The 26,616-nt window shown below is 40.7% G+C and overlaps 1 protein-coding gene across 3 annotated transcripts; it reads left to right on the top strand.

Annotated features, from left to right (window-relative positions):
- Positions 1-352: 352 nt before the first annotated feature.
- Positions 353-25,730, top strand: nr4a3 (nuclear receptor subfamily 4, group A, member 3). 3 transcript variants are annotated; one of them, XM_038291054.1, is made up of 9 exons: positions 353-715; positions 3,263-3,433; positions 4,089-4,170; positions 7,310-8,145; positions 14,216-14,345; positions 15,551-15,714; positions 15,800-15,999; positions 20,082-20,260; positions 24,211-25,730. In XM_038291054.1, exons 3-9 carry the CDS (start codon positions 4,107-4,109, stop codon positions 24,471-24,473), a joined length of 1,836 nt encoding a protein of 611 aa, XP_038146982.1. In that variant the 5' UTR covers positions 353-715; positions 3,263-3,433; positions 4,089-4,106; the 3' UTR covers positions 24,474-25,730. The 3 variants fall into 3 exon arrangements, with proteins under 3 accessions (XP_038146982.1, XP_038146983.1, XP_038146981.1); XM_038291055.1 differs by lacking the exon at positions 353-715 and adding an exon at positions 2,455-2,634; XM_038291053.1 differs by lacking the exons at positions 353-715; positions 4,089-4,170.
- Positions 25,731-26,616: the final 886 nt, after the last annotated feature.

The raw sequence follows: 26,616 nt of genomic DNA, 5'->3' as shown, positions 1-26,616 counted from the left end.
CATCTTTTAAAAAAATATCTGACCGAAAATTGAAACGATAGAAAATCATATGAAGCTATTTAAAACACAGATTGCAGTGTTGTGGCAGCTGCTCACCCGGCGGATCCCCCTCAGTTTCCTGTCCTTTAACCATCAAACCAACAGCGCCTCTGTGTATCTCTCTCTCTGTCTGAATGATCCTCTCTCTACCCCTCTCTCTCTTTCTCTCTCTCTCTGGCATACGCGCTCGGGGCTTATGTGTCTCGTACAGTACAGAGCGCGAGAGGGAGTGACGTCACCTCTCCCATGGCGTCACATTGACGTAGCGCATACCAGGAGCTCTAATGTGGAGGCAGAGCGCTCATAAATGCAGTATTTGACTTTCTCCCCTCAGACGGCGCACATAAACAAAGCCGCATTACAACTCCGAAAAGCAGCACTGACAACGCTCAGCTGTCCGGAGCGTTTTACTTTATTTATTTATTTTTTATTGATTCTATTTTTTTTAACAAACTTCTTTGTGTTTTTTTTTTTTTTTTTTAGAACAAGAAAATAAGACGATCGCTAAACTTTTTTTTCTTTTTACCTCCGATGACTTCGTGCCTCTTCAGAATATCTTAAAACCTTTTTTTACTTCTTTAATATTACAACTTTTTGTGATTATTCTGGATGGAAAAGGGGATACTTAATGTGAGGTTATAACCACATGTAAAGACGGAACCGCTACAGCAAAGCAGTAAGTAAACTGAATGAATGAATCGCTCACATTCTGTCTCCAATAGGTGATTTTTCCTGTAGAGAACAAACCTATTAGCTGTGCGTGTTTGCGTTCGCATTAAGTAAACCGCATGTCATGCTAAACTCAAACCCCAGTATCCTGTTTTTGCTTTTTTTTCACAACTTTCTCAGCATATAACCTGTTGCTACATGGACGCGCACTGCTCTCTGTGCTATCTCTCTTTGTGTGTTGTTTCCAAGTGAGGCTGAATTCGATTTTAATTTGCGCCGGGAAGGTATCATATCCTTTCTGGTTGTCATGGAAATGAGATGCCTCTTACTCAATGGCACAATGAAGAGGGGAGTCAGACGCACAAATGAGTCTGAGTGGAGAATAGTCCAGCTTACATTCATGTGGGATCTAGGGGAGAAGACTTTATTCTCTTTTATTTCAAATTCAGATTTACATATATATGGATATATGTTTTCAATTATGTTTATTTTATTATAAAACGATTGAATGTGTTGTTAAAAAAGAAAATAACAGGATTATATGAGGGGGTTTTCCCCAAAACTGCTTAAAGCATAGGTTTGCTTAAAAAACATAAAAAGTTTTTTTTTTTTTATTAAAATAAGGGTCAGTCTCATTATTCCACTTGTTTATGGAAAACAACGCACAACCACTGTCAATTTCATTTTTTTTACACCTTAATTAATTTTCCCCGAGGACATGTGTTGACATTGCGTTGTGATCTATATCTTTTGCGCTTTGGGGCATTCCTGATGGAACTCTCACTAAGCTTGAGCTCACTTTAAGCACAGAGGCAGACACTTCTGACAGCCTCCCCTCTCAGGGCTGATTTACAGTACTCATATATTCCTCTTTTTTCCCTTTCTCCTTTATGTTCCCTCTGTTTGCTGGAAGCCTTCTCTTGCCCCCCTGTCTGCCCGGGGTTATTGGTGTGAGGGGCTACCGGGGCCCATACCGGCGCTCCGGGGCGCGTGTTTTGTGGCGCTTGTGTCGTTCTCTAGGTTACCGGTGGATGATCACGTTATTGGGGCCTGATCCGCTCTTCTGCATGACTTTCGAAGACAAAATACAAGCGGGTTGAGAATTACTTGAGAACTAGTCTTAGTTTTAATTTGGAAAAGTGCGCTCTTTAGACACAGGTTAAGATAAGAGCGCATTTACGCACGCTTCAAACTTTACCTCAAAATGGAATATAAGAACACTAATATCTTTTTTTCTATAGGCTCTTATCAAGCATGAATGTTTTTTATGTTTTATCTTCGGAAGCTCATGCAAAATTGTTATACTCTAAATTGAATAATGACTTAACTGTTCCAAACCAGCTCTAATCAAATAAATGTTATACAACTTTTTTTTCCTATAATTTGATATGTTAAATTAGGCGTCGAGACTGTAAAAGGGGAATCTACCAACAGAAGAACAAAAATAATTGCAAAGTTGCATTTTTGTTCTCCAATAGTTGGCAGGAAAGTAAGAATAAAAAATTGAGCCGCTGACGCGAAGTTTATTATCATTGTTGACATTACTATCCCGATGACGGTTGTGGTTATGACTTACGCAAATAAGGAAGCTGGAAGACAATGAGTGGTTTTTCAACTAATCGTATCACTGATTTTTCCTGCTTGAAAAGAGAGGGAGAGAGCTGGGAGAGAGAGACAAGACAGTATTTGACAGAAAGGGGGCGCTCCGGGTCTTGAAATCCCCCTGCATGTGTGGGTCCTCCTGCAGTTGACAAAGAGCCGGACGAGCGCCGCGCGCAGGAGCCCCCCTGGTTGAAAGGTTTCAGGTCCGACTTTTCCCACAACATCTAGTTTATTAAGACTGGATGAACCTTGAGCGGAGTGCGATCACAAACAGGAGAAGTGATGGCCCGGACGCGCTGTTTTAAAAAATATTCACCTTTATAGGTGTGTAGATCCTTGTTTATTTTTTTTTTTTTCCCAACTTCTTATGTTTGAATTCATCCTTTTGGTGAGCACATTCTACTTATCTTTAAATAACAGCTGTGCGCCTTGTTTTGTGTTAGAATGAAACCTGTCACCCACGTAAGTGCAAGTTCTGAAATGAGCCGGCAGACCTTAGTTGTGGTTCCTAATATTTACTTTGCCGCATAGATTTTAGTCTTAAAATCAATCAGTGGTTGATAATGGGGTGTAAATATTTGCCTTGCATGATATCAAAGGGGTTTTGCATGGATTCTGGTTTCTATAGACTGTGCCTCTGTGCGTCTCTGCAATTGGTTTTGCGCACTTTATCTGTTAGGATAGTTGATAAATGATTACTTATTTTTAAGGATGAACTCATTTTATTGTCTTTAATATGTGCATTTCCTTGTTTAGAATTTTAGAGTGATATTTAATACCTTTCTTAGAATTTGTCATCCGAAGTTATGCATGCACGAATTGTGGTAATTATAGTAACGCATACCTTGCTCTTTGTGTGTTTTTGCTTTGATGGAAGCTACTTGCACAGGGGTGTCATTATCTATGTTTTCCTTCAGGTTCTTTCTACTAATCTGCACATGTGTTTCTGCAGACACAGGTTCGGAAGAGCGCGCCCAGCCGAGCTCGGAGCCCCGGCGATCGGTCCCCTGTTGTGCCACGTCCGCCGAGTCCCCCCCGCTCCAGGAGCTTTGTCCCGGCCGCAGCCACGAAACCCCCAAACCCCGGACACCCAGCACCATTCAGCGCGAAGCTCTTTCACCAGGTAAACAACTTGGACACGTCTTTCTTTCTTTCTTTCTTTCTTTCTTTCTTTCTTTCTTTCTTTCTTTCTTTCTTTCTTTCTTTCTTTCTTTCTTTCTTTCTTTCTTTCTTTCTTTCTTTCTTTCTTTCCACCTAAATGAACAATACAGAACATATTCCTTCAGCTGATGCCTTCTGCAGTGACAGCTCTCTTTTTGCGCTGTGCTTGATGGGAGACGCAGTATTATGATTTAACTGAGAATTTCCTCAAATACGATTTTTTTTTGACAATTTGTCCAGGTTTTCCCTTGATGAAATATAGAATTTTATGAGTTTAATGATTTGTAAAAAAAAAAAAAAAAAAAAAAAAAAAAAAAAAAAGTTGTTGTGCGTAGGTGTGCTGGGGTTAAATGACATTTTAATCATTAAAGATAGGAGATTGGTGCTAGGTGGGGTGTATCAGTATTCTTTTCAGAAGCAAATACACTTTCATTCCAGTTCTTTACACTGAACCCTTCACACAACAGGCGTATTTTACGCAAATGTCACGTTAAAAACATACAGTTCTCATGTGAAAGGGGCCTTTGAATTCAATTTTGTTTTCATTATTTAGTAGTAATGAGGGGGAAAAAATGCTTTCTAATTGATGTGTGCAACTTCATGTTTTTATTTGTTAGATCTATGGCATTCTGACAATGAACAGGCGCGCTCAGTTATTGGAACAGCTGCAGTTTGTCCAGTTGAAATGCACATCTCGAGGTTAGAGACTGTTTCCCTTTGCCTCACTGTACACTGCACCCCCCCTTTTGTCTGACTCTGCTTGGGTTGTCTGTCCTGTTGCTTGTATACACACACACACACACACACACACACCATACACACAAATAAACAAATTCATTTTGTTGTCAAAAATGTATAATAATTAAATCCAATGTAAATGAGGGAGGATCTATGTGAAGCTATAGGCGTGTGTTCCTAAAGGAAGTGGTTCTAAGGGTTCCCCCTATGATGAGGGTAGATGTTATTTGCACAATGAGCTCACGCAGGCACATGCTGACATCCTGGACATCAGTGGTCGATAGATGAAAAAAGGTGTCCTTATGCATGCTTTTAAGAAGAAAAAAATCTGCTTTTCAAAAGCGTTTGCTACTAATCTGTTTCAGAGAGACCTAGATCTTTAAATTTTCTTATTTTCACTTGATCTCACCCGAGGCAATGTCAGCCCTAAAACCTTTCAACTTAAACTCCTCTGACAACTTAATGAGCTGCTGCAAGGTGTGTTGGGACATGACAGGTGCTGGGAGTCTTTACACACACACACGCACACGCAGCCACACTAATACTTATCTAGGGTTTGACCTACTGACACAACAAAGCCTCAAAGTTTGCCGCCGCACTCTGCTCTAATCACACCTCATTTCATCTTCCTTTTATGCATGATCAGTAGAAAAAAAAAATATTTAGGTTTAGCACAAAAACAGCGTCATGACGCCCTTGTTGCGCCATGCGTATTTTTCCACGTGGGTTGAGAGATGGTCACTCCTAGTGTAAAAGAATGAGGATGACGTCAAGTACACGTAGGCATGGGGCTTGAGTCATTTCATGAATTAAAAAAAAAAGCCTGTCATACTGATTGAAAGACTCGTCGTAGTAATTTGTGGTTTAGATATCTAAGTACTGAATAATAAAAGCCCTGCCATATATTGGTATTTATTTGTAAGATAAAAAATATATCAGTAAATAATTCTAAATCTGTATTATGTATTTATCATTGAGTCATTAACTCAGAGCCCATGCTGGTCTGTCAGGTATATTTTAATTTATCGATATGAGAGTTTATACAACACACAAACTTGAACAATAATTGTGCTTTTAAAGTCTCTTGTTATAATTTTCGTGGTTTCTTGATAAGAACAAATGGATCTTCAGTCACATTGAAAAATATGTCAAAGGCTGTGATCTGGAATTAGAGGGAAACCGCAAACCATGCGGGACCTGTTTGTCCCGTTCCTGATTTTACAATGACGCGCGTGGAACCGTGACGATCCAAGCAGAGCGCGCGCCTGTGGCGCACGGGGTTGGCAGAAAAATAGAGGCGACAAACTTCCGACTGAGCTGGTATTCAGTAGTGGAGGCACATGTTCAGGACAGGAGCCCCTATCCTAAGGGTTTCGGTGGAAATGGATAAACTTTTTTAATTTTATTTTTTAGTAGAAACACCATTAATCTTTATAATAATTGCAGTCTAACGCAGCTTTAGCTAAATAAATAGTTTATTATGAATTATTAGGTGTATGAATTAAATTAAGGAATGAGGCTCATTGTTCTTTAAAATAACAGATCAGATTTGACACGCCATGTTATTCTATGCTGACGTCACACCCACGCTGTCTGCGTCCTATTCATTTCAGGAATTTCGGCCTCGGATCTAGCTATGATGTCACACCCATCGATCAGTAGAAAAACAGGTTTGCCACGCTAAATGGTGGCCTTTTAATACATTGTAATGACAACAAAATGAACATATTTAAAAGTGCTAATAAATCAATTTAGACATAAAACATTCATTGCATTTTCTATTGGAGGTTGTATCTGGCTGGCAATCATGGGGCATTACTTTTAATTTAATCCATTGAAAAGCAAAACAAAATGTCCTATACAAAATGTCTGTGATATTGTGGTTTAATGAGTTTAAAAAAAATAGGATGTTATATGAATTTATTTACTTCACTAAACTTTATATGCGGTGTATCTACACTGAGTAATCAACCCATGGCTATTTTGACTTTGCCATTGATTTAATATCTGCAGCTTGGAAAATCTTACTTCCAGGACAAAAAAGGACCCACTGTAAATTCCTGATAACAATCTTGGGCTCGTTACGGCATGGCTTTAGCTCAATGGGGGAAAAATAAGTTAAACCAGAGCTACACTTTGAGCTTTTTAACCTAATCCTTAATTATCTGATTATTTTTGTGTGTATTTTTATGCAAAAGTCCAAAGAATGGTTTGTGTTTCAAATTAGGCAGTACAGACTGTCTACTATTAACAGAATTATACAGCCCTCTGTAGTGTGTCAGTAAGTATCAAGCAGTGGGACAACCGAGCCAGGTCTAAAAGATGGCCTGTTTCTGTGACAGCAACTGAATTGAATCAGAGAGGATAACTCAAGATATGCCGACTGGCGTCTGCCTCAGTTAGGGGTAATATCTGAGTATGTTTCTGTCTATCTTTATCAGCGTATATGCATGTGCGTGTGTTGGGTTGCATCCAACACCACCATAGGGTTCCATTATTATTTAATGTTATCTCATTTGCTTTACCATCTGACTAACCAGAGTGCACCCAGCCAACCTACACACACAAAAACAGCATAAACACAAATAACATGCTCTGTATCTGAATCTTGCTGCTTCTTCCCTTGTCTTTACTTGACTAACCGTTCAGACTTAATCAGTTAGGGTGGAAGTTGTGATTGTTGGAGGTTCACTATTTCCTGCTGTGTGAATTTTCAGCACAGGAGCATGACATATAGTAAATGGCACTGTGTGGCAGAATCTATCAAGTTTCTGTTTTGTTGTTTTTGGAGGGGAAAATAAATGTGCATCCAGATAAAAAAAAAAAACTGCCTGTTCCAATAGAGCTGTACAGAGGTTTTTTAGTCACTGTCTAATTTGTAGGCTGATGTGCATGAGCCAATAATAGATACTGCTTTTTTCCCTTTAGATTGACTACAGTATCTGTTTTCAAAGTCCCACCCTTTTGTTGCATATTAATCCTTGCTATAGGCTTCTACTTTACCCCACTAACACCCTAATAGTCTTATAGAATAAAAAAAACCTTATGACTGATGTGTGCCATGCATTTCTGACCCATTTGTGTGCCCTTTGCTCCACAGACATGCCCTGTGTGCAGGCTCAGTACGGGCCGGCCCCTCCAGGCTCCGCTTACTCCGGCCAGTCCTTCAGCTACCAGGGTGACAGCTACAGCTCCGACCTTATGACCCAGGACTACACCAAGCTAGACCTGGGCGGGGGGGAGATCTCTGCTGCCGCCACCACCTCCCTCCCGAGCTTCAACGTTTTCGTGGAGGGCAGCTACGAGCCCAAATCCTCCTGCCTCTACCAGATGCCCCCCCACAGGCCCGCCATTAAGAAAGAGGAGGAGAGCTACCCGACTGTCCCGCCTCTGGAGGCCATGTCTTCCACTACCATGTACTTTAAACAGTCCCCTCCATCCACTCCCACCACCCCGTCCTTGACGCAGCAGCCAGGCACCTCCTTCATGTGGGACGAACACTCCTTGGCCCCTCAGTCACACCCTCACTCCATGGGCTCGGGCCTTGAGACCGGGCCCCTGAAGTCCCCACACTTTTCGCACTTTTACCAGCACTCCCCTCCTCACAGTGGAGGCAGTGTCGGTGGCTACGAGAACCTTGGAGCGGGGCTGGTTCGCACCTCTTCCTCTTCCTCCTCCTCTTCTTCATCAGTGTCCCACCCCCACGGCCAGCACCTGGAGCAGCCCATGTACCAGCTTCATCGCGGGGCTGGGGGCAGCAGCCTCGCCTTCCGCTCCCTGGCTCTGGGACCTTGTGGCCCCCTACTAGGGGACAGTCTGCCCTCACCTCCCCCTCGTGGGCCCCAGGGAGAAGGAACCTGTGCTGTGTGTGGGGACAATGCAGCCTGCCAGCACTACGGAGTACGAACCTGCGAAGGCTGCAAGGGCTTCTTCAAGGTAAAACCTCTTCAAAGCTATTTAGATGAAACATGTGAATATTCATGTGAATATTACCTCAAGTAAGAAAGTCCGTTTAAAAATTGGGATTCGAAATAGATACATTGTCATTCTTCAACGGCATCCAATCTAATATAAAAAGCCTTTTACAAAAGATTGATGGCAGATGAGTATCCCATCATTTTGGAGCAGCTACTGTAAAACTCCATCCCCTTTACTTTTCAATCTGTACCTATGAATATCTAAAAGACACGGGCTGTATATCTGGTATGCTCTCACAGGTTAATGGATCACTGTAGAACCTTTTCTGGCATTTTTAATAAAACAAAAGCAAAATAGAAACTATAATGAATAGAAAATCTAAATTAACCAGATGATTTTTTTTTTTTAGAGGAATTGGTTTAAGGAGCTTAATTTGTGGATCTTTTAAGAATGGCAAAAGTGCTGTAAACATATTAGGGCCAGCTGACAGGCAGTGGGCAGTAACAGGTGGGGAAGGCACTATGCACTTTAGTTACTCCTGCATTTGTCTGGCTTCATGAAGATGGCCTAAACTGTTGAAATAAAATGATTGACTTTTTTTTTTTTTTGCCTTTTGCATCTTATTTTTCTCTATCCAACCGCCTCGACCTCATCAAACCTTTCATCCTCCGAATTTACATCAAACTGACGTGTTTCTCTTAAAACTATTTTCTTGCCTTGCTCCCACTCTTACACCTTTCTCAGCGCTCTCTAGATCATCCTCATAGTCAAAGTGAAAGCTCAGCACACCCACAAGGTGGGTCATCTCTCTCAGCAACCAAGTGGGCAAAGTGCCTGCATTTACCCATGAGTGTGTGTTGGCTTCTCTTCTTCAAGAGCACTGAGAGCAAGGACTGGATGATTCCAGTCCTTGCTCTCAGTCTTTAATGCAGTGCAGCGAGTGTGCAATGGAAAAAAGGACTCCTCCTTGAAATCAAAGATAACTTTCTGCTTGTTAGTATTGTAGCAGCGAAATTGACCACATTTCAGTGACACAATACCACAGCCAACATGAGTCAGTTTGAAATTTGAGCTCCTCAGATTATTCAGGCGTGCAATTTTTCAAACTGACTACCCCGCATCTCACATCACCAGACAAACGCTAATACAAGAGGCCAATGAGCACCAGTCATAAGAGTGCAAACACTTTCAGATTTTTCTATAAAGTGCATAAAGAGGTTGTGAAACAAAGTGGTTCAGCCAATACAATCCAAGAAAAAAAAATATATATATATATATTTTTTTAAGTATTATATATATATATATATATATATATATATATATATATATATATATATATATATATATATATATATATATATATATATATATATAAAACACTGCTCAATTTGTTAGGGCTTTCTACGGCAGCAAAAATAAAGACAACAGGCATAGAGTTAATTGAATAATGCCTCTGGTAGGTGGAAATGAATTATCCTACTTTTCAATTAGGTACACAATTTGTTTTTATTTAGTAATTAATGAAAACAGTTTCTGATGGCAGCAGGCTAAAGGCTTCAGGGAGTGTGTGTATGTGTGTGTGTGTGAAAAAGAGAAAGAGACAGAGACAGTGTATGCTTGTTGCAGAGCTCAGCAGCCACAGAGCCTGTCGATCCTTGCTATGCTTCCTCTACACACATATATGAAGATGCAAACATTAAAAAAAAAACACATGCACGCAACCACACTTAAAGAAAAACATATATTTTCTTTTTTGTTGTGTTCAATGTAACTCAAGGATACAGCACAAGTAAGAGAAACCACCTGTTTTTCTGCGTATACATATGTATGTAGTATATATAATTACTATTTTCATGCGCATTACCTCCATTACCCTGATGGTTTTATTGTCCCCTGAAATTCCTCCCTGATTATATTTAATTATTTCAGAGTAGTTATTACACATTAAACCACAGAACTGGCTAGCTGTAAATTATTGCTAGTTTATTAATGCAATTCGAAGCACATTTCCTCATGAATTAATTTCAGATGTTAAGCATTTTTCTTCCCCCTCATTCTATTATTTTCTGCAGAATAATGTGTGCTATTTGCAGTTTTTTTTTCAAGTAATGAAGTCAATCTATTCAGCTTAAGTTATAAAAAATTTAGTCCATCTCAGCTGTTTTTATGTTGCATTTTGTGGCAAGAAATAGAGCTTTAAAATTATGCATTTTTTACTGTGTTTACCATACTTATAAGCTGAGATTGCTGCAGAGAAATGTCCTGTTACATCTCTTGGAGTGTGTGTTAGTCACAGTTATGTGTCAGAATGTGACAGAGCAGTTTGCAAAACAAGCTTGTATGGAGAACTTGTATTTTTAAACGCTCAAGTGGCAAATACAACTTGGACAACATGCACAGAAATAAGATGCAGTTCAGTATGCACAGATAAAATCCTTTATTGCTTCGAACAACTTTTTTGTTGGTTTACAAGGACACTGATAGGGATTTGAGCTGTGAAGGGCTTTAATTGAACCAAATACGTTACATTTCTAGAACCTGCTTCCGCTTGCCTCCATACAGCCCCCACAACAGCCACAGTGTGCTTTTTTTGGTATTTGTGCTCATTTTGGAGGTTACTTTTTTAATCTGAAACCATTTCAAAGCACAAATGTAAATCAAGCAACATAGAAAACATACTTTTAGATTGTTATTCAGGAGCTCTTGGGGCCCCCCTGCTGGCCTGGTGTGCACTACACTATACCATTGATCACATGCTAAAGACACAAGGAAAACTAAGAAGGTTAAAGTATTTGCAGCCTCAAATACATTGAACGGAATTTGTAAAGTCACTGCAGAACACGGCAGAGGAGGCCCTACCCCTCTGACAAGAGGGTAATTTACTCAGACTTTAATTGATCAATGAAAACTCAGGCTTTTCTTGGAAGTAAAAGTCTTGTAAATTAAACCCTGGGGTCAGAGATAAGAAAACGTTCAGAGGTAAGGCAGCCTTTACCCACCTCTTTAAACCTCTAACTTCAAATCAACTGCAGGGAAACCAAATTTACTCATCTTTAGACTGGCAAAACTGAAAAAAAAAATGCATTTGACTTCCTTGTGGAGAGCAGAGATCAGGGAATCCTATGAGCACAGCTTTCAGACCTAGTCCATAGTCTTAATTGAAAGTTTCAGTGGTGACTGACAGATAGCAATCAAAATATGTTGACTTTACCAACTTTTAGCAGAGCTAAAGATAGCTAAGTTACAAGCTGGAGGGCTAAACTGATGTTTTAATTATTTTGCAGCAAAACCAAGTATGAGGTAGATCAACTGTTCAGGGGCGGAACTAGAAGCGGGGCCAGGGCTGGCCATGGCCACCCTAAGCCAATCATTGGCCACTCCTGTGGCCACCCCTTCCACTTTTTCCCTCTAATACAGACAGTAGCAACAGTAGTACTCTCAAGTGGTATATTCAAACCATTTTAATTTTCCATATACTAACATTTACTTGACAACAAAGATGTGGTGAATTGTGCACATAAATATACTGAAATTAAAGATAAGTACATAATTCATGCTCTTTTCAGATCTAGATTTTGTGTTGTAGGGCGTAAAGAGAAAATTATGTGTCTCTGCAAGTCATCTAGGAGTTTTCAGTGAAATCATAGATAAATAACCATTTTAATAAAAAAAATTGTTAAATAATACATGTATGTAGATATATATTATTACTTGTAAATATAATTTTTTGCAGAATGATTATTGATAGAAAAAAATAAGTAATGACAATGTAAAAGATGTTTGCCCCAGAAACATATATAGTTATATCCACTATGCACTATGCATCTATCTGTTAGCAAAGGCTGTAGGAAAGGATAGTTTGCCTTCATTTAGAAAACATGAATGTTGTGCTCCTTAATTTTCTTGTTGGAACAGTTTAGCTTAACCCTGAGGTTATGCCACCCCTCAACACTTATTCTGCAACTGTTATATCAAGAGAGATGAGAACACTAGAGTGAGTGATAAGAAAATAAATACAATTTATATATAAATACAAATAAATACATAATCAGGCAATAGAAATATAGTCCATATTGGAGCAGGTCTCTCCCCTCCCCGCTGGTGGCGCCACTATTTTTGCAGCAGCCCTGCTGTTAAAGGTGTAAACCCCTGTTGACATGCAAAGGCAACCTGCGTCACCCCGCGCGCTCTTCCTACTCCATCCTGAACGGATGCTGCTTTCCCTATAAGCTCCGCTAATGGCCATAACTAACTTATCCCCCGCGCGCACGGGTCAGCGGTCGCCGAGGCAAGGAGAGCGCGCGCCGTAATCCAGGACGGTGCCATGGCGACCACTATCCTCCGACCCTGGCGTCCATTGACGCCTCGGCTCCGCAGCATATGGAGTAATTGGTGTGTGATTGGGCTCTCTGGGGGCTCGGGCATGTGTGGCGCGAGCGTTTCCTAATTGGATTTATTTGTTTTGATACATTCTAGAGGCGTTCAAAGAAAAAGGGGAAAAAAAGTCCGCAGCACTTTCCGTGTCTTCCACTTGTTTAATTTACAGCTCGCTCTAGAGTCACAGCTTGATAATGTGTAACATGTAAACAGTCTGCAAATAAAAGCAGTTACACTTAACAAGCGCCTGTGCGGTCATTGTGAAGTCAGGGATTACCGCGGGGGATGTTTGGAGTATCTTCTGTAATTGTTTGATGTCTGAGCTAAACCATGTGTGTGTTTAAAATGAAATTGAACTAGAGTTAAGGTCTTAGGGTGGTTGGTATATCTTTGCTCTATCATATTTGCACCAAAAGATGGAGAAAAAAATACCTCTAATCAGATTTAATGAGATTTAATCCCATGCTGTCCAATCCTACTGTAAAAATCCCCCCCCTGAAGAATTAACTCCCTGAAAGTTAACAATCTCATGTTGCTTTTGTGGCCTGTTTGTGCCAACATAATAATTACAGAGCACTTTAAATAATAGTGTTCCAATTGTCACTCTGCACTGTAAACATCTAAATAAGTCAGTAAAAATAGGCTTTCCCACTATCCGTTCACACAGTTTTGTGTTTCCAGCAGTGCCCTTGCATCATTTGTGTTGCAAACTGCTGCTTGGGCTGGACTAATTTTCTTAAAAAGCATGTTTATTTATAAAAACTAAATTTATTTATCATGGTGACCTATGTTGCTTGCTTTGTATACAGTTCTACAGTATATTGGTGGATCAAATCAACCAACCTATTTAAATTCATGGTTGTCCTGATGTTGGAGAAAGCCTCGGAAAATGCTCTTATTCACTTTTAAAGAGAATTTCAATTTCACAGCTTAAGGATAAAGAGTGAAAAGGCCCATTAGTTTTGCAGAAACTAATCCACATATTCTGCAAGTGTTTGAATTAATCTCACAAGACATCTACAGGTAGAAACATAAGAAAATGAGTGGAAACCAACTGCATCCCCATTGAACTGCCTCCCCATGTGGCGCAGGGCATAGAGCCATACAGCTGATATCAGAAATGTCCACCTGTTACATGCTTGATGCAGCCTCCCCCCTTCTTCTCAGATATAATAAATTGCATATTATTCAAACTAACCTTGGGTTTATTCAGTCCTCCCATGTGGCTCTTTTTGGTTTTCACTCTAATAAGTTGCCTAATAACATCACAGGCCAATCAGGAGAGGAGAAAGTGGCACCAACAGAAACCAGAGATAAGTGGGGAGCTGCTTGTGTGGTTCTGAAAAGGTACCACGAGCTGACCCGCAGGCCTCCACTGGCAATCTGATCAGACAGACCCCAAACCACCACCCCCCCGCCCCATCTCACGGGACCTGAATGTGTACACCATGCGCTCTGGCCCCCATTGTCAGCTCAGGCTCTAATAAATTTGTTCCTGCTGCAGGCGAGGCTTGTTGGAAATTAATTTTATCTAATTATACTGATGTCACCGTCGCCTTTCAGCTCGTAATTAAAATCTGACCTGCGAGCTTCTGCTTCCTACTCTTTGATAGGGGAGGAAAAATTGAATTAAACAAATCAAATATTAGGTTTTGATTGTGTTTGGAGGCTGATCATTGGTATGTCTTGTTTCTTTTCATTGTTATTCCAGCGCACCGTGCAGAAAAACGCAAAGTACGTGTGTCTGGCCAGCAAGAACTGTCCTGTGGACAAGAGGAGACGCAACCGCTGCCAGTACTGCCGCTTTCAGAAGTGCCTAAGTGTGGGCATGGTTAAGGAAGGTAAGGATCATCCTAAATGAAAGCAGTTGGCAGCATAAACATCCAAAATTTAGTGCCTTTTGATTGTATTCATAACCTTATGGCCGAGTTGATATATTTCAACTTCTGATTTCAGTGGATTTTGTTTGGAATAATTTTATTTTCTAATTTTATTTGACATCTGATAAGATTAGCATTTCTTTTTATCCATCCTGAGTCACTACTTTGTTCTATGGTTCAAGTCTTTTTGAGGAATATCTCTACCTAAGGATTATGCTTTGATCCAATCAGCCTCTCTGACCCTGCGCTGCCCCATAAGGAGACCATGGTCCAGGAGATCTAAAGTTCAAAGTTACTCTTATCTGACTAGAGCAGGTTCTTCTACATATTTCTCAAGTGGCCATTTCCAAACTGCTTTCCTCCCTAATGACCTTTTAACATATTGTCAGTGAAGAACTGTGAATCCTATAGCTCTTCTAGATTCTGTTGGTATGTTGTTTTATAACCTAATGCGATTTTAAACTTTGGTACTTGATCTCTGATCTGTCTATCATGTTCACTGTGCTTCAAGATCGGCCAAACTTCACTAAACCTTTGAGTCCTTCACAAACCTTCACAAGTCAGCTGAATCAAACAGTCTATCGACATTTATGTGCTACTTGGAGCTACTTTATTGCATAAAACCCCCAAATAATATTTGGAAGTTTGTTTTTTTTTTGTGACAAAATGTGCAGAAGTTTAACAGGTGGAAATGCTGCTGGTTTTCAGATGGTCGGTAATGAACCACATCACAGACATTCATGCTGTGGACAAAAACAGACCATAAAGAAATGAACCACACCAGCCTTATTGCTTCCTAAAGAGTCATTGCTGACCCTTAGAATCACACATTCTCACTGCTTCTTTCTGTACAGTGTTTTTCTCATGTGAAAAATCAGTGTGATACTCATAATGTCCTCATTCCCCTGAGGTTTCTCACCTGTCTCACACATCCTGTAATACCCCCACCCACATGCAAGCAGCACATTAATGCAAATATACCCACAGAGCACATATTCCTCTGCCTCACTAATACATGTACCTGCAGAGAAGCTCCACCGCCACCTGCTGGCCATCTGTGTGAGAAAGATGCTCATGCTGGACAGCTCCTGAGGGGTTTGGGTCACTAATTTGGAGGCAGAAAAAAAAAGATGTAATTCTGCTTTTCGTTTTTCTCTGCTTCACAGTGGTCCGCACTGACAGCTTGAAGGGGCGACGAGGCCGCCTGCCCTCCAAACCAAAGAGCCCCCTTCAGACAGAGGCGTCTCCCCCTTCTCCCCCTCTCAGCCTGCTCTCTGCTCTGCTCAGGGCTTACTCCCACTGCACACCACGAGACCTTGACTACAGCCAGGTGCCCACTCCCACCTTCACATGCTTAGTAGAGGTCAGTCTGGTTTCGTACAGTCTTGTTTTATCATTTCTTTCTTTCTAAACAGTTCAGCGCGGCTGACCCTCCGTCATCCACCTCAGATGCAGAGCATATCCAGCTCTTCTACAGGCTGCTCACTATCTCGATGGAGACCACGAGGTGCTGGGCCGAGCGGCTGCCGGGCTTCACTGAACTCCAGCGTGACGATCAGAACCTGCTCATAGACTCAGCCTTCTTAGAGCTATTTGTTCTGCGACTTGCATACAGGTAAGAAAGATGTGGAGGTGTAGAGGATGAATATACTTTTTTTATCTAACACAATATAAGTAGCATAAGAGATTCTATATCCCTTTGGTATCAGATTGGAGTGTGTAAATGTGCTGGCAAAGTTGGTGCGCCCCTGTGTTGGTGTATCTCCAAAGTGGGAGGAGTGCAGCTGAGTAATCACCATATGAAGCAGATTATGAATGGAGTCTTTAGCTATGACAGCAGCTACGCCCACAGAGTTCCGCTCCGCTCATCTGATATCTGACGCACAGAGGGGCCTGTGTGTGTGTGCAAAACTGTGCAAACTCTGTGAACTGACAGCATTGATTCCATCTAAACGCTGGTCAGCTGAGTGACTGAAGAGAGTTGTTATGGAAGGAAATACATGTTCAGCTGACTAAAAGAAGAAGGGGGCTGGGTCATACAGCTCCTCGTTAAACCACTCATACCGCTGGAACGTTTTTCACATTTGTAGCGTTATACCCAAAAACCTCAATGTATTTTTAGATAATTTTAAGAGAATGACAAACATGATAATTGTATAATTGTATAATAATTGTATGTCAGAAAAAAGAGAAAGGTTTTACCTTTACCAATAGGAAGTTTTGTGTAGATTTTATTAAGACTGCAACTGAGCAGAGAAGCTCATGGTAACTTTGGAGGAGCTGTAGAGTTAGGAGAATGAGTCTGCAAGATGGTTCTGAACTACATAAATATGGCCTCATCGCTTGACTTGAGCAGGCAAGTAAGAAAGGTTGCTAATGGAGTAAGATGATATATGTTTAAAATAATAAGAAAATAGAATTCCATTACATTATCTCAAGAGCATACTATCTAATTATCTTATATTGAGGACAAAAATCTGAATTTTATTGGCTGATCATATTATTTACATGGTCAAATGGTCAAAATACATTTTTTTAAAGGAATTATTTACTTTTTTAGATCATTTTTTTCAGTATTCTACTGGGAAATGCTAAAATTCGTGAAGCAAAACTGGAGGACTGAACTCTGATATAAGGAGAACCAAATAAAAGTTTAAGCAGAAGAATGAGTATTGAATCGTTCAGAGTTAAGCGGTATTTGTGAGTCAGAATGGCCCAGTCAAAGTCCAGACCAAAATTCAAGTTAGAGTCTGCTGCAAGTTTTTAACATTAAACTTCGAAGATGCTTAACGTCCATTTCCACTCAGCTTGAACTATTATACAAAATTAATAAATAAAGAACTAGTACAATTTCAGCTTCTTTGACGTGAAATCCTTTTATAACACAATAATGTTTTTGGTTATAATCTAAAAAAAATGTGAAAAGTTCCAAAGGTGTGAATGTTTTGGCAGGGTACTGTGTGTAGAAGCATGTGGGTGATAGCTGGTGCCATAGCTGCTAGCCTGGCCTGTCTCTGCATCAAAATGATCCTGGGTTACGGATCTGCTTCTGTAAGGCATGCAGCTGGTTAAATTTATGGGCAGGAGGAGAGGGAGGGGAGGTGGCGCTACAAGCTCGTCCTTTTGTCTGAGCTGTCGTCTAGGGCAGAGGACCAACACAGTCAGGCAACACAGGCGCGCTTACTCAGACTCCCTGACGATGTCGAAGTTTCTCTTCTCCCAGTTGAGGTCCAGGTGCAGGGTGGGTAGAGGACGGGTGGTGGCATCACAGTCCCAGCAGGAGGGGCAACTCTGAGTCACACTAAAGGGCAGACAAGCATGCATGCATACAGACACATGCATGCGCTTCTCAGGTTCCCAACAGCAGAACTCCCACAGCATAAAGGAAACCACACACAAACTTTGTGCTGCCTTACTTTTTGTGCAATCCTCAGATCCCATCACTTCTTTCCTGCCCTGACCTCGTGCTGAACCAAGATGCTTTCCTGCACTGCAGCCCTGTACTCACAAACGAGTGTCTAAACCCTGAATGTGTCTGTGTTCCTCGAGCTGCAGAGCAAATTTGCTTCACTCTTGTGGGATCCACATCACTGTGAACCCCTCCATCACCAAACAGTTTCTGTGGTTATTGGCTGATAACCATAGTGACAGCGTAGTCAGGGGGGAGTGGAATGTGTGGCTGACATCCAGCTGCGTGTGTGTGTGTAAGCGTGAGTGTGCATCTGCCTGGCTGCTTGTCTGCCAGTCCATCAGTGTAGCACTGATCATGTGCTACTACCAGACAGAGGCCAGGCAATGCCATGAAATGAAGCCAAACATTCAGCTGAGGGGCATCAGCTTAATCGTCACCAATCAGATTTTGTGAGGAAAGACAAACAAACTTGATTTTGTTTCAGTTATTCTTAGTTTGGCTCCTTGGGTTACACGCATGTCTGATTTGAAAATTTTATGGGAGTTTTCAGGGAACATTCTGCAACCTCGATTTTTAACAGTCTGGTTAAAACTGAGCAACACTTTGACCAGGACACAAATAACACCACAAAGTTTTCTTTTTTTTTGTACACTTAAAAAATAATAGTAGTGACTAATGAATTTTAGCTTTGGATCCTTTTTGTGTATAATATTACTACTTTTAAGGGATGCTAGGATATTATTCAAGGCGGTGCAGATTTGTGACTTGATTAGAGTGTGATGTGATGATGATTATTGTGAATGCCTAAACGTTTTGTCCGAAAATGCAAAATGATTTGAAAAATCCATAGTTTTTTAGTTGGTTTCGCAGTCAGTCTGAAGTCTGCTGCAAATACAGTCTAATTTATTTTCCTTTTAGATGAGGAAGGCTTTTTTTTTTTTTGCTAACTTTCAGTCGGCTTGCCAGCAGTGTGTAGCAGCAATTTAGGAAGCAAAGAAGCAGGACACTTAATTCTCTGTTTAATCCGAGCACCTGCACCTACTTTGGGACTGTAGTTTGACTTGAAGTCATTAGCTAGCCAAACCCTAACTATGATCTGTAGGTAATAAAAGGGAAGAATGCAGGGTTTTATTCTTTCTGAACACTGTGTTTTAGAAACCACCATGGTTAGAGGAGGAATGAAAGCTTTGAAAGCTTTTCAGAGGTTCCTCTCTAGTTTCCTGTTGAGAACTTTCATATAGAGCTGATGGTGTGAAAGGATAAAGTCAAAAACAAGATCACAGCTCCCTGAATTTCATTTCTTGATACCTGCATTTATGTAATTCTGTGATATCCTCAGAATCATTCTGAAGTGACATACTAATTTAGAAATATTTTAGCTTAACCTGTTATGTTCTGACATGCTGTGATGGTGGGCGTAGGGTATAACATAAAAGTGCATAGCAGAGACATATGCTAACACAAATAAGGGGTGTCTAATAAAAATCTAAAGCATTCCTTAGATATAGATTTAGATTTTTTTTTTGAAATCTTGCAGGATATGAAAACCTATTTTTCATGCATGTATAAAAGTGTGTATTATGTGATTTTGGCTAAGGGGGTAAATCTTTTCATCTGTAGTGAGGATAATTAGAATCAAATGTTGCTGCTGCTTAGTCCTATAACTGCTAAACCAATGTTTGCATAGACTGTAATTAGTGGCTTCCAGGTCTTTTCCCTAATCCCCCATTTTTTCTTTCTATTTGCACAATTATCTGTTTTCCTCTCTCTCTCTCTCTCTTTTTTCCTCCCGCATCCTTCCATCTGTCCTATGCGTCATTCATTGTTTGCTCCCCCCCTTTTTCCTGCTTTGTTGGATAGTAAAAAAAATGAAAGCGGGATGTTGTGTGCCGTGAGTAAGTGATGGTTAAATGCATCCAAGAGGCCTTTTCATTTCCTCATTAAAGCTTTGTGTTTCCAGTGCACTCCACAGCCGGGGGACATTAAAGCTGTAACAGTTTACCTATCTGCACACACACACATGCACATACTTTGAGCAGCCTCCACTTTATACATTCATCCAACCCTGCAACAAGGAAATGCAAGAATTATTTTAAGTGCTTTAATTTAGTAAAATACACGAGTTTAATATGATGCATGTCTCTGTTTTATGAGTGTCTTGTCTCTAGTGCAGTAGTTTAATTGTTTCCTTCTCAATGCCTGAAATTAATCACAAGAAAATGCAGCATTTTTGTTAAAATAAACATTTCACAAGTAGTTTATTTTTTGCAATTTCTGTTTCTCAGATCAATGCTGTCAGAGGACAAGCTGGTGTTCTGCAACGGCTTGGTGCTACACAGGTTCCAGTGCCTTCGTGGGTTTGGAGAGTGGTTGGACTCCATTCGGGATTTCTCAACCCACCTTCAGACTCTCAACCTTGATGCTTCTGCCTTCGCCTGTCTCTCTGCCCTGGTTCTGCTAACAGGTAACAACCAAAATAATAATAATAATAATAACTACCTTTAAATCACTCAAGATGCTTTATGTACTGTAGATATCAAAATACAGTTTACAATTTGTGCCCTTACAAGCAAGATTTGATAAACTATTTAAAATAGTGTTTGACTTTAGCTGTAATTGGTACCCTAGTAGAAATGAAAAAAAAAAAAAAACATTTATTAGATGTTCATTTATAACATATAAAATAGGCGGTTTTTGTATTGGGGAATTGTTTTTCATAAAATACCTTGGATTGGTCTGAGGAAGCCAAAGAAAATTTAAATATTTAAATGGCAAACCAACAGAAACGTGCATCACCAGAATAACTTCAATCCTATAGTCACTTTCTATAGAACTGGACTTTTTCTTTTCAGTTGATGAAATTAACAGATCTGAATATATCCAGGCAAGAAAGCTATAGATGAAACTGGATTTTTTTTATTTATCTTAACATCGATAAATCCATTCAAGTAAAAAATTGGATTTTTCTAGTATAGGATTAAAGTTTTAGAACAGCCAAGTCTAGATAACAAAAAGTGTAATGAAAACAATTTCATTAATTTAGATAATAATTTTAGGAGAGCAATATTTGCAATTTAAGACGTGGAATTTTGATAAAGGTCTAAATAATAAAACACTATATGCTAATATTTAGTTGCAAGGTTCTTTAATGATGTATCATTTTATCCTTTTTTGGAATGTAAACCGATTTATCTATTTCAGTTCATTTGCACTGGAAAAATATCATGTTAACTATATGTAAAAAAAAATTTAATTATATAATTTGAGCTTAAAAACCAGAATTTTAAACAGTGGTGTTAACACCATGCAAGGTGTTTCTTATCTTTTTCCTGTATTTGTTCGAAGCGTGGGGATTTTTTTTGTCACCAATCAGGTGGATATACACTATATTGCCAAAAGTATTTGCTCACCCATCCAAATTATTGGAATCAGGTGTTCCAATCACTTCCATGGCCACAGGTGTATAAATTCAAGCACCTAGGCATGCAGACTGTTTTTACAAACATTTGTGAAAGAATGGGTCGCTCTCAGGAGCTCAGTGAATTCCAGCGTGGAACTGTGATAGGATGCCACCTGTGCAACAAATCCAGTCGTGAAATTTCCTCGCTCCTAAATATTCCACAGTCAACTGTCAGCTGTATTATAAGAAAATGGAAGTGTTTGGGAACGACAGCAACTCAGCCACGAAGTGGTAGGCCACGTAAACTGACGGAGCGGGGTCAGCGGATGCTGAAGCGCATAGTGCGAAGAGGTCGCCAACTTTCTGCAGAGTCAATCACTACAGACCTCCAAACTTCATGTGGCCTTCAGATTAGCTCAAGAACAGTGCGCAGAGAGCTTCATTGAATGGGTTTCCATGGTCGAGCAGCTGCATCCAAGCCATACATCACCAAGTGCAATGCAAAGCGTCGGATGCGGTGGTGTAAAGCACGCCGCCACTGGACTCTAGAGCAGTGGAGACGCGTTCTCTGGAGTGACGAATCGCGCTTCTCCATCTGGCAATCTGATGGACGGGTCTGGGTTTGGCGGTTGCCAGGAGAACGGTACTTGTCTGACTGCATTGTGCCAAGTGTAAAGTTTGGTGGAGGGGGGATTATGGTGTGGGGTTGTTTTTCAGGAGCTGGGCTTGGCCCCTTAGTTCCAGTGAAAGGAACTCTGAATGCTTCAGCATACCAAGACATTTTGGACAATTCCATGCTCCCAACTTTGTGGGAACAGTTTGGAGCTGGCCCCTTCCTCTTCCAACATGACTGTGCACCAGTGCACAAAGCAAGGTCCATAAAGACATGGATGACAGAGTCTGGTGTGGATGAACTTGACTGGCCTGCACAGAGTCCTGACCTCAACCCGATAGAACACCTTTGGGATGAATTAGAGCGGAGACTGAGAGCCAGGCCTTCTCGTCCAACATCAGTGTGCGACCTCACAAATGCGCTTCTGGAAGAATGGTCAAAAATTCCCATAAACACACTCCTAAACCTTGTGGACAGCCTTCCCAGAAGAGTTGAAGCTGTTCTAGCTGCAAAGGGTGGACCGACGTCATATTGAACCCTATGGATTAGGAACGGGATGTCACTTAAGCTCATATGTGAGTCAAGGCAGGTGAGCAAATACTTTTGGCAATATAGTGTATCTGCTGATGTCACACAAATGCTCAGAGACACACATGTGAGCATGTCTTCTCACGCAACTCTGCCTGAAACAAGAACCCGATACCCAGAAGCACCTGCTACACCTGCCACACACCTGGCCCCTCTAATTAGTGTCCACTGGTGAAAAATCGAGCCTTTCTCCACGGAAGCACCTCTTAAACACACAACTATCATGTTGTCTGTAGAATGCATTTGAAATGTAACCTCAGGCTTCAAGTCTTCAAAAGATGCACAGAAATTATGTGCTGAGATTCTATTCTTTAAAGCTCAAATTTTGAGTGAGATGTTAATGTGCAGTGGCTAAAATCCCCCTCCACCTCAGCCATACAACCCTACCCTGCCCCTCTCCTTCTCACTCTCTCTGGGGGAGCACTTAGCTCTGTTCCCAATCGACCAGCCCACCATGGGACACGGCTCTGGAACGCCGTCCGCGGCGTTCGCAGTGGCACTCCACCACCTCGGTAAAGCACACAGCGCATACCCACGGCAGAGCCACCAGGGCCACCGGGCGATCGACCACTTTGGAGTGGCCTGTGCAGAAAGGGCCCTCATCGATTTCTCCCCGGGAACTGCCGCACATAGAGAAAGAAGGAATGGGCGAACGAGAGAAAAGCAGAGAAGCAAAATAATGAAAGGGGGGAAAAAGAGTGCAAGAGGTCTGAAAGGCGCAGTGGAAGGTTTGCTGGAGTAACTCTGCAGCCTCAAATACTGCAAACAAAAGAGTCACATAAACAAACAATAAATACACTTCCAATAATGGATACCTCTAAGTGAGACTGGTCTCAGAGGCAGCCTCCCTGCAGCACCATGTTTGTGTGTGTGTTAGGGTGTTGGTGGGGGGGCAGGCTGGACACCCTGTTCTCTACAGAATGAGTTAGTGTCACATTAAGTCTAATACGAGTGCCACTGGAGTTGCTATGGGCAGCAGGAGTCTGCGGCCTGCATCAGTGAGTCCGTGTGTTTTCCTAATTAAATTTGGCTGCTCACAAGGCCAAATAATCAGCTAATTGTTGAACACTGTTGTGTCTTAAATTCTCTAAACTGTAGGGCCTATTTGAGCATCTGCCTGCATTCATTTAAGTTTTTATGAATGACAAATGCACAGCATGTGTCTATTTCCAAGGTTATCTATATTTCTATGGTATGTGAGTGTTTGTGTTTGTGGAGCGAGGCTTATTAGGTTAGACGAGGTATTGATCTGCAACAACTGAGACAGCGTAAGGCTGTTAAGGACATGAGCCATACGGGCTAATGAGGTGCAATTCAATATAAAACAAGATGAGGCTAATGTTATTTTACCTAAATTAGCTCTGATGTATGTATATGTGTGGGTTTGGGCTTTTTTCTGCTGACTTAATTTTTGCCATTTTCCCCTGTTTTTTTTGTTAGTTTTTTGTTTTGTTTTTTTAATGGGATCGTTTCAACTCCCTTATTTTGTCACATTTAAACCAAAAGCTTCAAATGAACGTTGTTGGCAGTAAATCATTAATTTAATTGTAAATAATTATGAAGTGGAATAAAATCAAGAAATGCTTCAAAATGTTTTTTTTTTTCAGCTCTATTTAGTCTGATCTCCTCAAACAAAACCTTTTAAAGTTTGTTAAAGGCTTCAAATGATAAAAACTAAAGGGGTAAAGTTGTGCAGATGTCATGTTACCCGTGGATTGAAAGTTTGTAGAAAGTCTTAGTAAACCATTATCAGCATAATATTTGTAAAGAGACAGGAAATTACAGCTCTAATGCTCCTGTATTTGCTTTGCAGATCAAGTCACAGGTCTGAAGGACTCCAAGCGTGTTGAGGAGCTGCAGAATAAAGTCATCTGCTGTCTCAGAGACCACCTGGGCTGTGGCGCCTCCTCCTCCTCCACCAAAGCTGCGCCTCCTCTGAGCCGTGTGCTGGGCTTGAGGACAGAGCTCCGCTCCCAGAGGACCCAGGGCCTGCAGCGGATCTTCTACCTGAAGCTGGAAGACCTCGTCCCACCCCCGCCGTCAATCGACAGATTCCTGGAAACCTTGCCCTACTGATGACTTGGACTGACTGTGTAGCAAGAAGCCCATGTCAACGTCCTGTTCAGGCCTTTTAACCCCCGCCTCCACAATGGAGGAGAGAGCGAGAGAGAAAGAGACTCTCCCTTCTGACCAATTCAGAGATGAGAGAGCAAATGGAAAGCATCTCACTCAGTGGGGGTCCACCAATCGGACAACGAACGAAAATGCTTTTCACCTGTAAAAACAAACAAACAAAAAAAGAAAAAGACAATAACTCAAAAATACTTTGCAGCCTTTTATTTGATGCTCCACTCTTTCTCTTACGGAGGGAGGATGAGGGCTGAGTTGGACAGCAAATGATTCGCTCCTTTCCTTTCTCCATCTGGGTGGCAGCTCGATTTGCAAAAAGAGAACACGGTTTATGAGTACTTTAGAGCTGAGTTGTGGCCTCACTCCTTCAGGACGTCTTTTTTTTTTAAGAAAAGGTCATGTCTCAGTGGGACAGAAAGTTTCGATGTCACAGTGAGACTCAAGTTAGCTCCTGATGATAAGAGGAAGAGGGTTGTTTTCATACTGAAGTGTAATGAAATGTCAGAGGTCAGACAGAAACATGTAAAAAATATTTCACATACATGTGGAAGTGGCTAACAAGGCGGGCTCTTAATTTCAAAGTGCAATTTCACCACAAAAAGGAAGACACGGAGGAGGGAAGGTTTAATCTCAAACTCTAAATTATTTTAATACAGACTTTTTTCTGTGCTGTCTCCATGTGGCAACGGAGGAGAACCTGTGCACTAAGCGGCCCATGACCGAGTCACCCTGACTTGAACCCACTTCTCTGTGTCAGTTTTTTTTATTTTTTTTTATTTTGTCATTTTGAAATCACAGGTTGGGGTAAAACTGTGGAGGAATGAACATGGTCACAGATTGGCTTTTAAAGTGCTTACAAAGAAGGGCTACAAGCTCAGACACACGCCCTGCCTGCTTGGGCCAGGGGTGTTCGATCAATGGGAAGGGGGGGGTTAAACATTCCACGTTCGTTCTTTTTTTTTTCTTTTATTTCTGTCATGGAGGCTGCACCGGTGCCTGTTAGCATAAGAGGTCTGGATCATGGTGCAAGCTGCCGAGAGCTGCCATCGCATTTCAAAAAAATGGCTCTAGCTGTGTGTGCTGCACGGGGATCTCCCCAGGCCTCCACCTCCCACTCACACCCTCACAGCAGCAGTTTTCAAACGATCGAAGCAAATTCTAGATATATAAATATAATATAAATATATATATATATATATATATATATATGAAAAAAACTAATATTTTGAAGTGTTTTTAGCTTTTTCAAATATTGTGGTACGACTCGTGGATTTTCTTTTTCCTTTTTTTAAAAAAAAAAGAGAAATGAAAAAGAAAAAGACTTGCTGTTTTTTCAATGTACTTCTTTGGTTTGAGTTTCCTGTTCAATATATATATATATATATATATATATATATATATATATATATATATATATATATATATATATATATATATATATATTATATATATTTTCTCCCCTCTTTTGTTCACTGGATTTTCTGTTCAGCACTTTGAAATCATAAACTAGTTCTGATTATTCTGACCCACTGCGTCTTGTGTTTTGATTCCTTTTCAACTTCTTATCAAATAGAAAATAATTCAACTATTTGCATTTCCTCCAACACACCCATGTGCCTGTTTCCGTTATCATAGACACAAGCTAATGTGTAATTATGTCCTGGGAAGGATAAATAATTTTCAACATTTATTACAAATAAAGGTCTAAAAATTGTTGGACATAGTTGTAATCAGTGTCTCTGATACAATAAAGCTTTCTGCAGTTAAGTTTTAATCTCAGACAAGTTTAAGTTTCTGGGCAAATGGAATGATGCTGCCACCTCTGTGTTTCATCATTTGTATGCCGATTCAGTTATGTGAAGTGTATGTTTTCTATTGCTTGTAGAGATTTGCAGGTTTGACAATAGGTTTGGCTCTGACCAGAGCTGCTCTATAACATGTGGTGGACTTTAAAAGGGACTTCTTAAAACTTCTCTGCAATATCAGCTTTTTTTCTCACCACTTTCCACTGAGAGCAGACTTTAGACAGATTGGTAATCTGGTCAACAGATTCATAAACTGTAAATCTCTGGGTCTCTTCCAATAGGTC

The sequence above is a fragment of the Cyprinodon tularosa genome, unplaced genomic scaffold, assembly GCF_016077235.1.
Source record: "Cyprinodon tularosa strain WSP-4 unplaced genomic scaffold, ASM1607723v1 ctg291, whole genome shotgun sequence".
Lineage (NCBI taxonomy): Eukaryota > Metazoa > Chordata > Actinopteri > Cyprinodontiformes > Cyprinodontidae > Cyprinodon > Cyprinodon tularosa.
The sequence above is the reverse complement of the archived record's forward strand: the minus strand, read 5'-3'. Positions and strand labels throughout refer to the sequence as shown.

Excerpts from the sequence above, each read along its gene's own strand:
- nr4a3 (XM_038291054.1), top strand. The coding sequence starts at position 4,107 with ATGAACAGGCGCGCTCAGTTATTGGAACAGCTGCAGTTTGTCCAGTTG. Across the intron at positions 16,000-20,081 it reads GTTCTGCGACTTGCATACAG|ATCAATGCTGTCAGAGGACA; the intron begins GTAAGAAAGATG and ends TCTGTTTCTCAG. Across the intron at positions 20,261-24,210 it reads TGCCCTGGTTCTGCTAACAG|ATCAAGTCACAGGTCTGAAG; the intron begins GTAACAACCAAA and ends TTTGCTTTGCAG.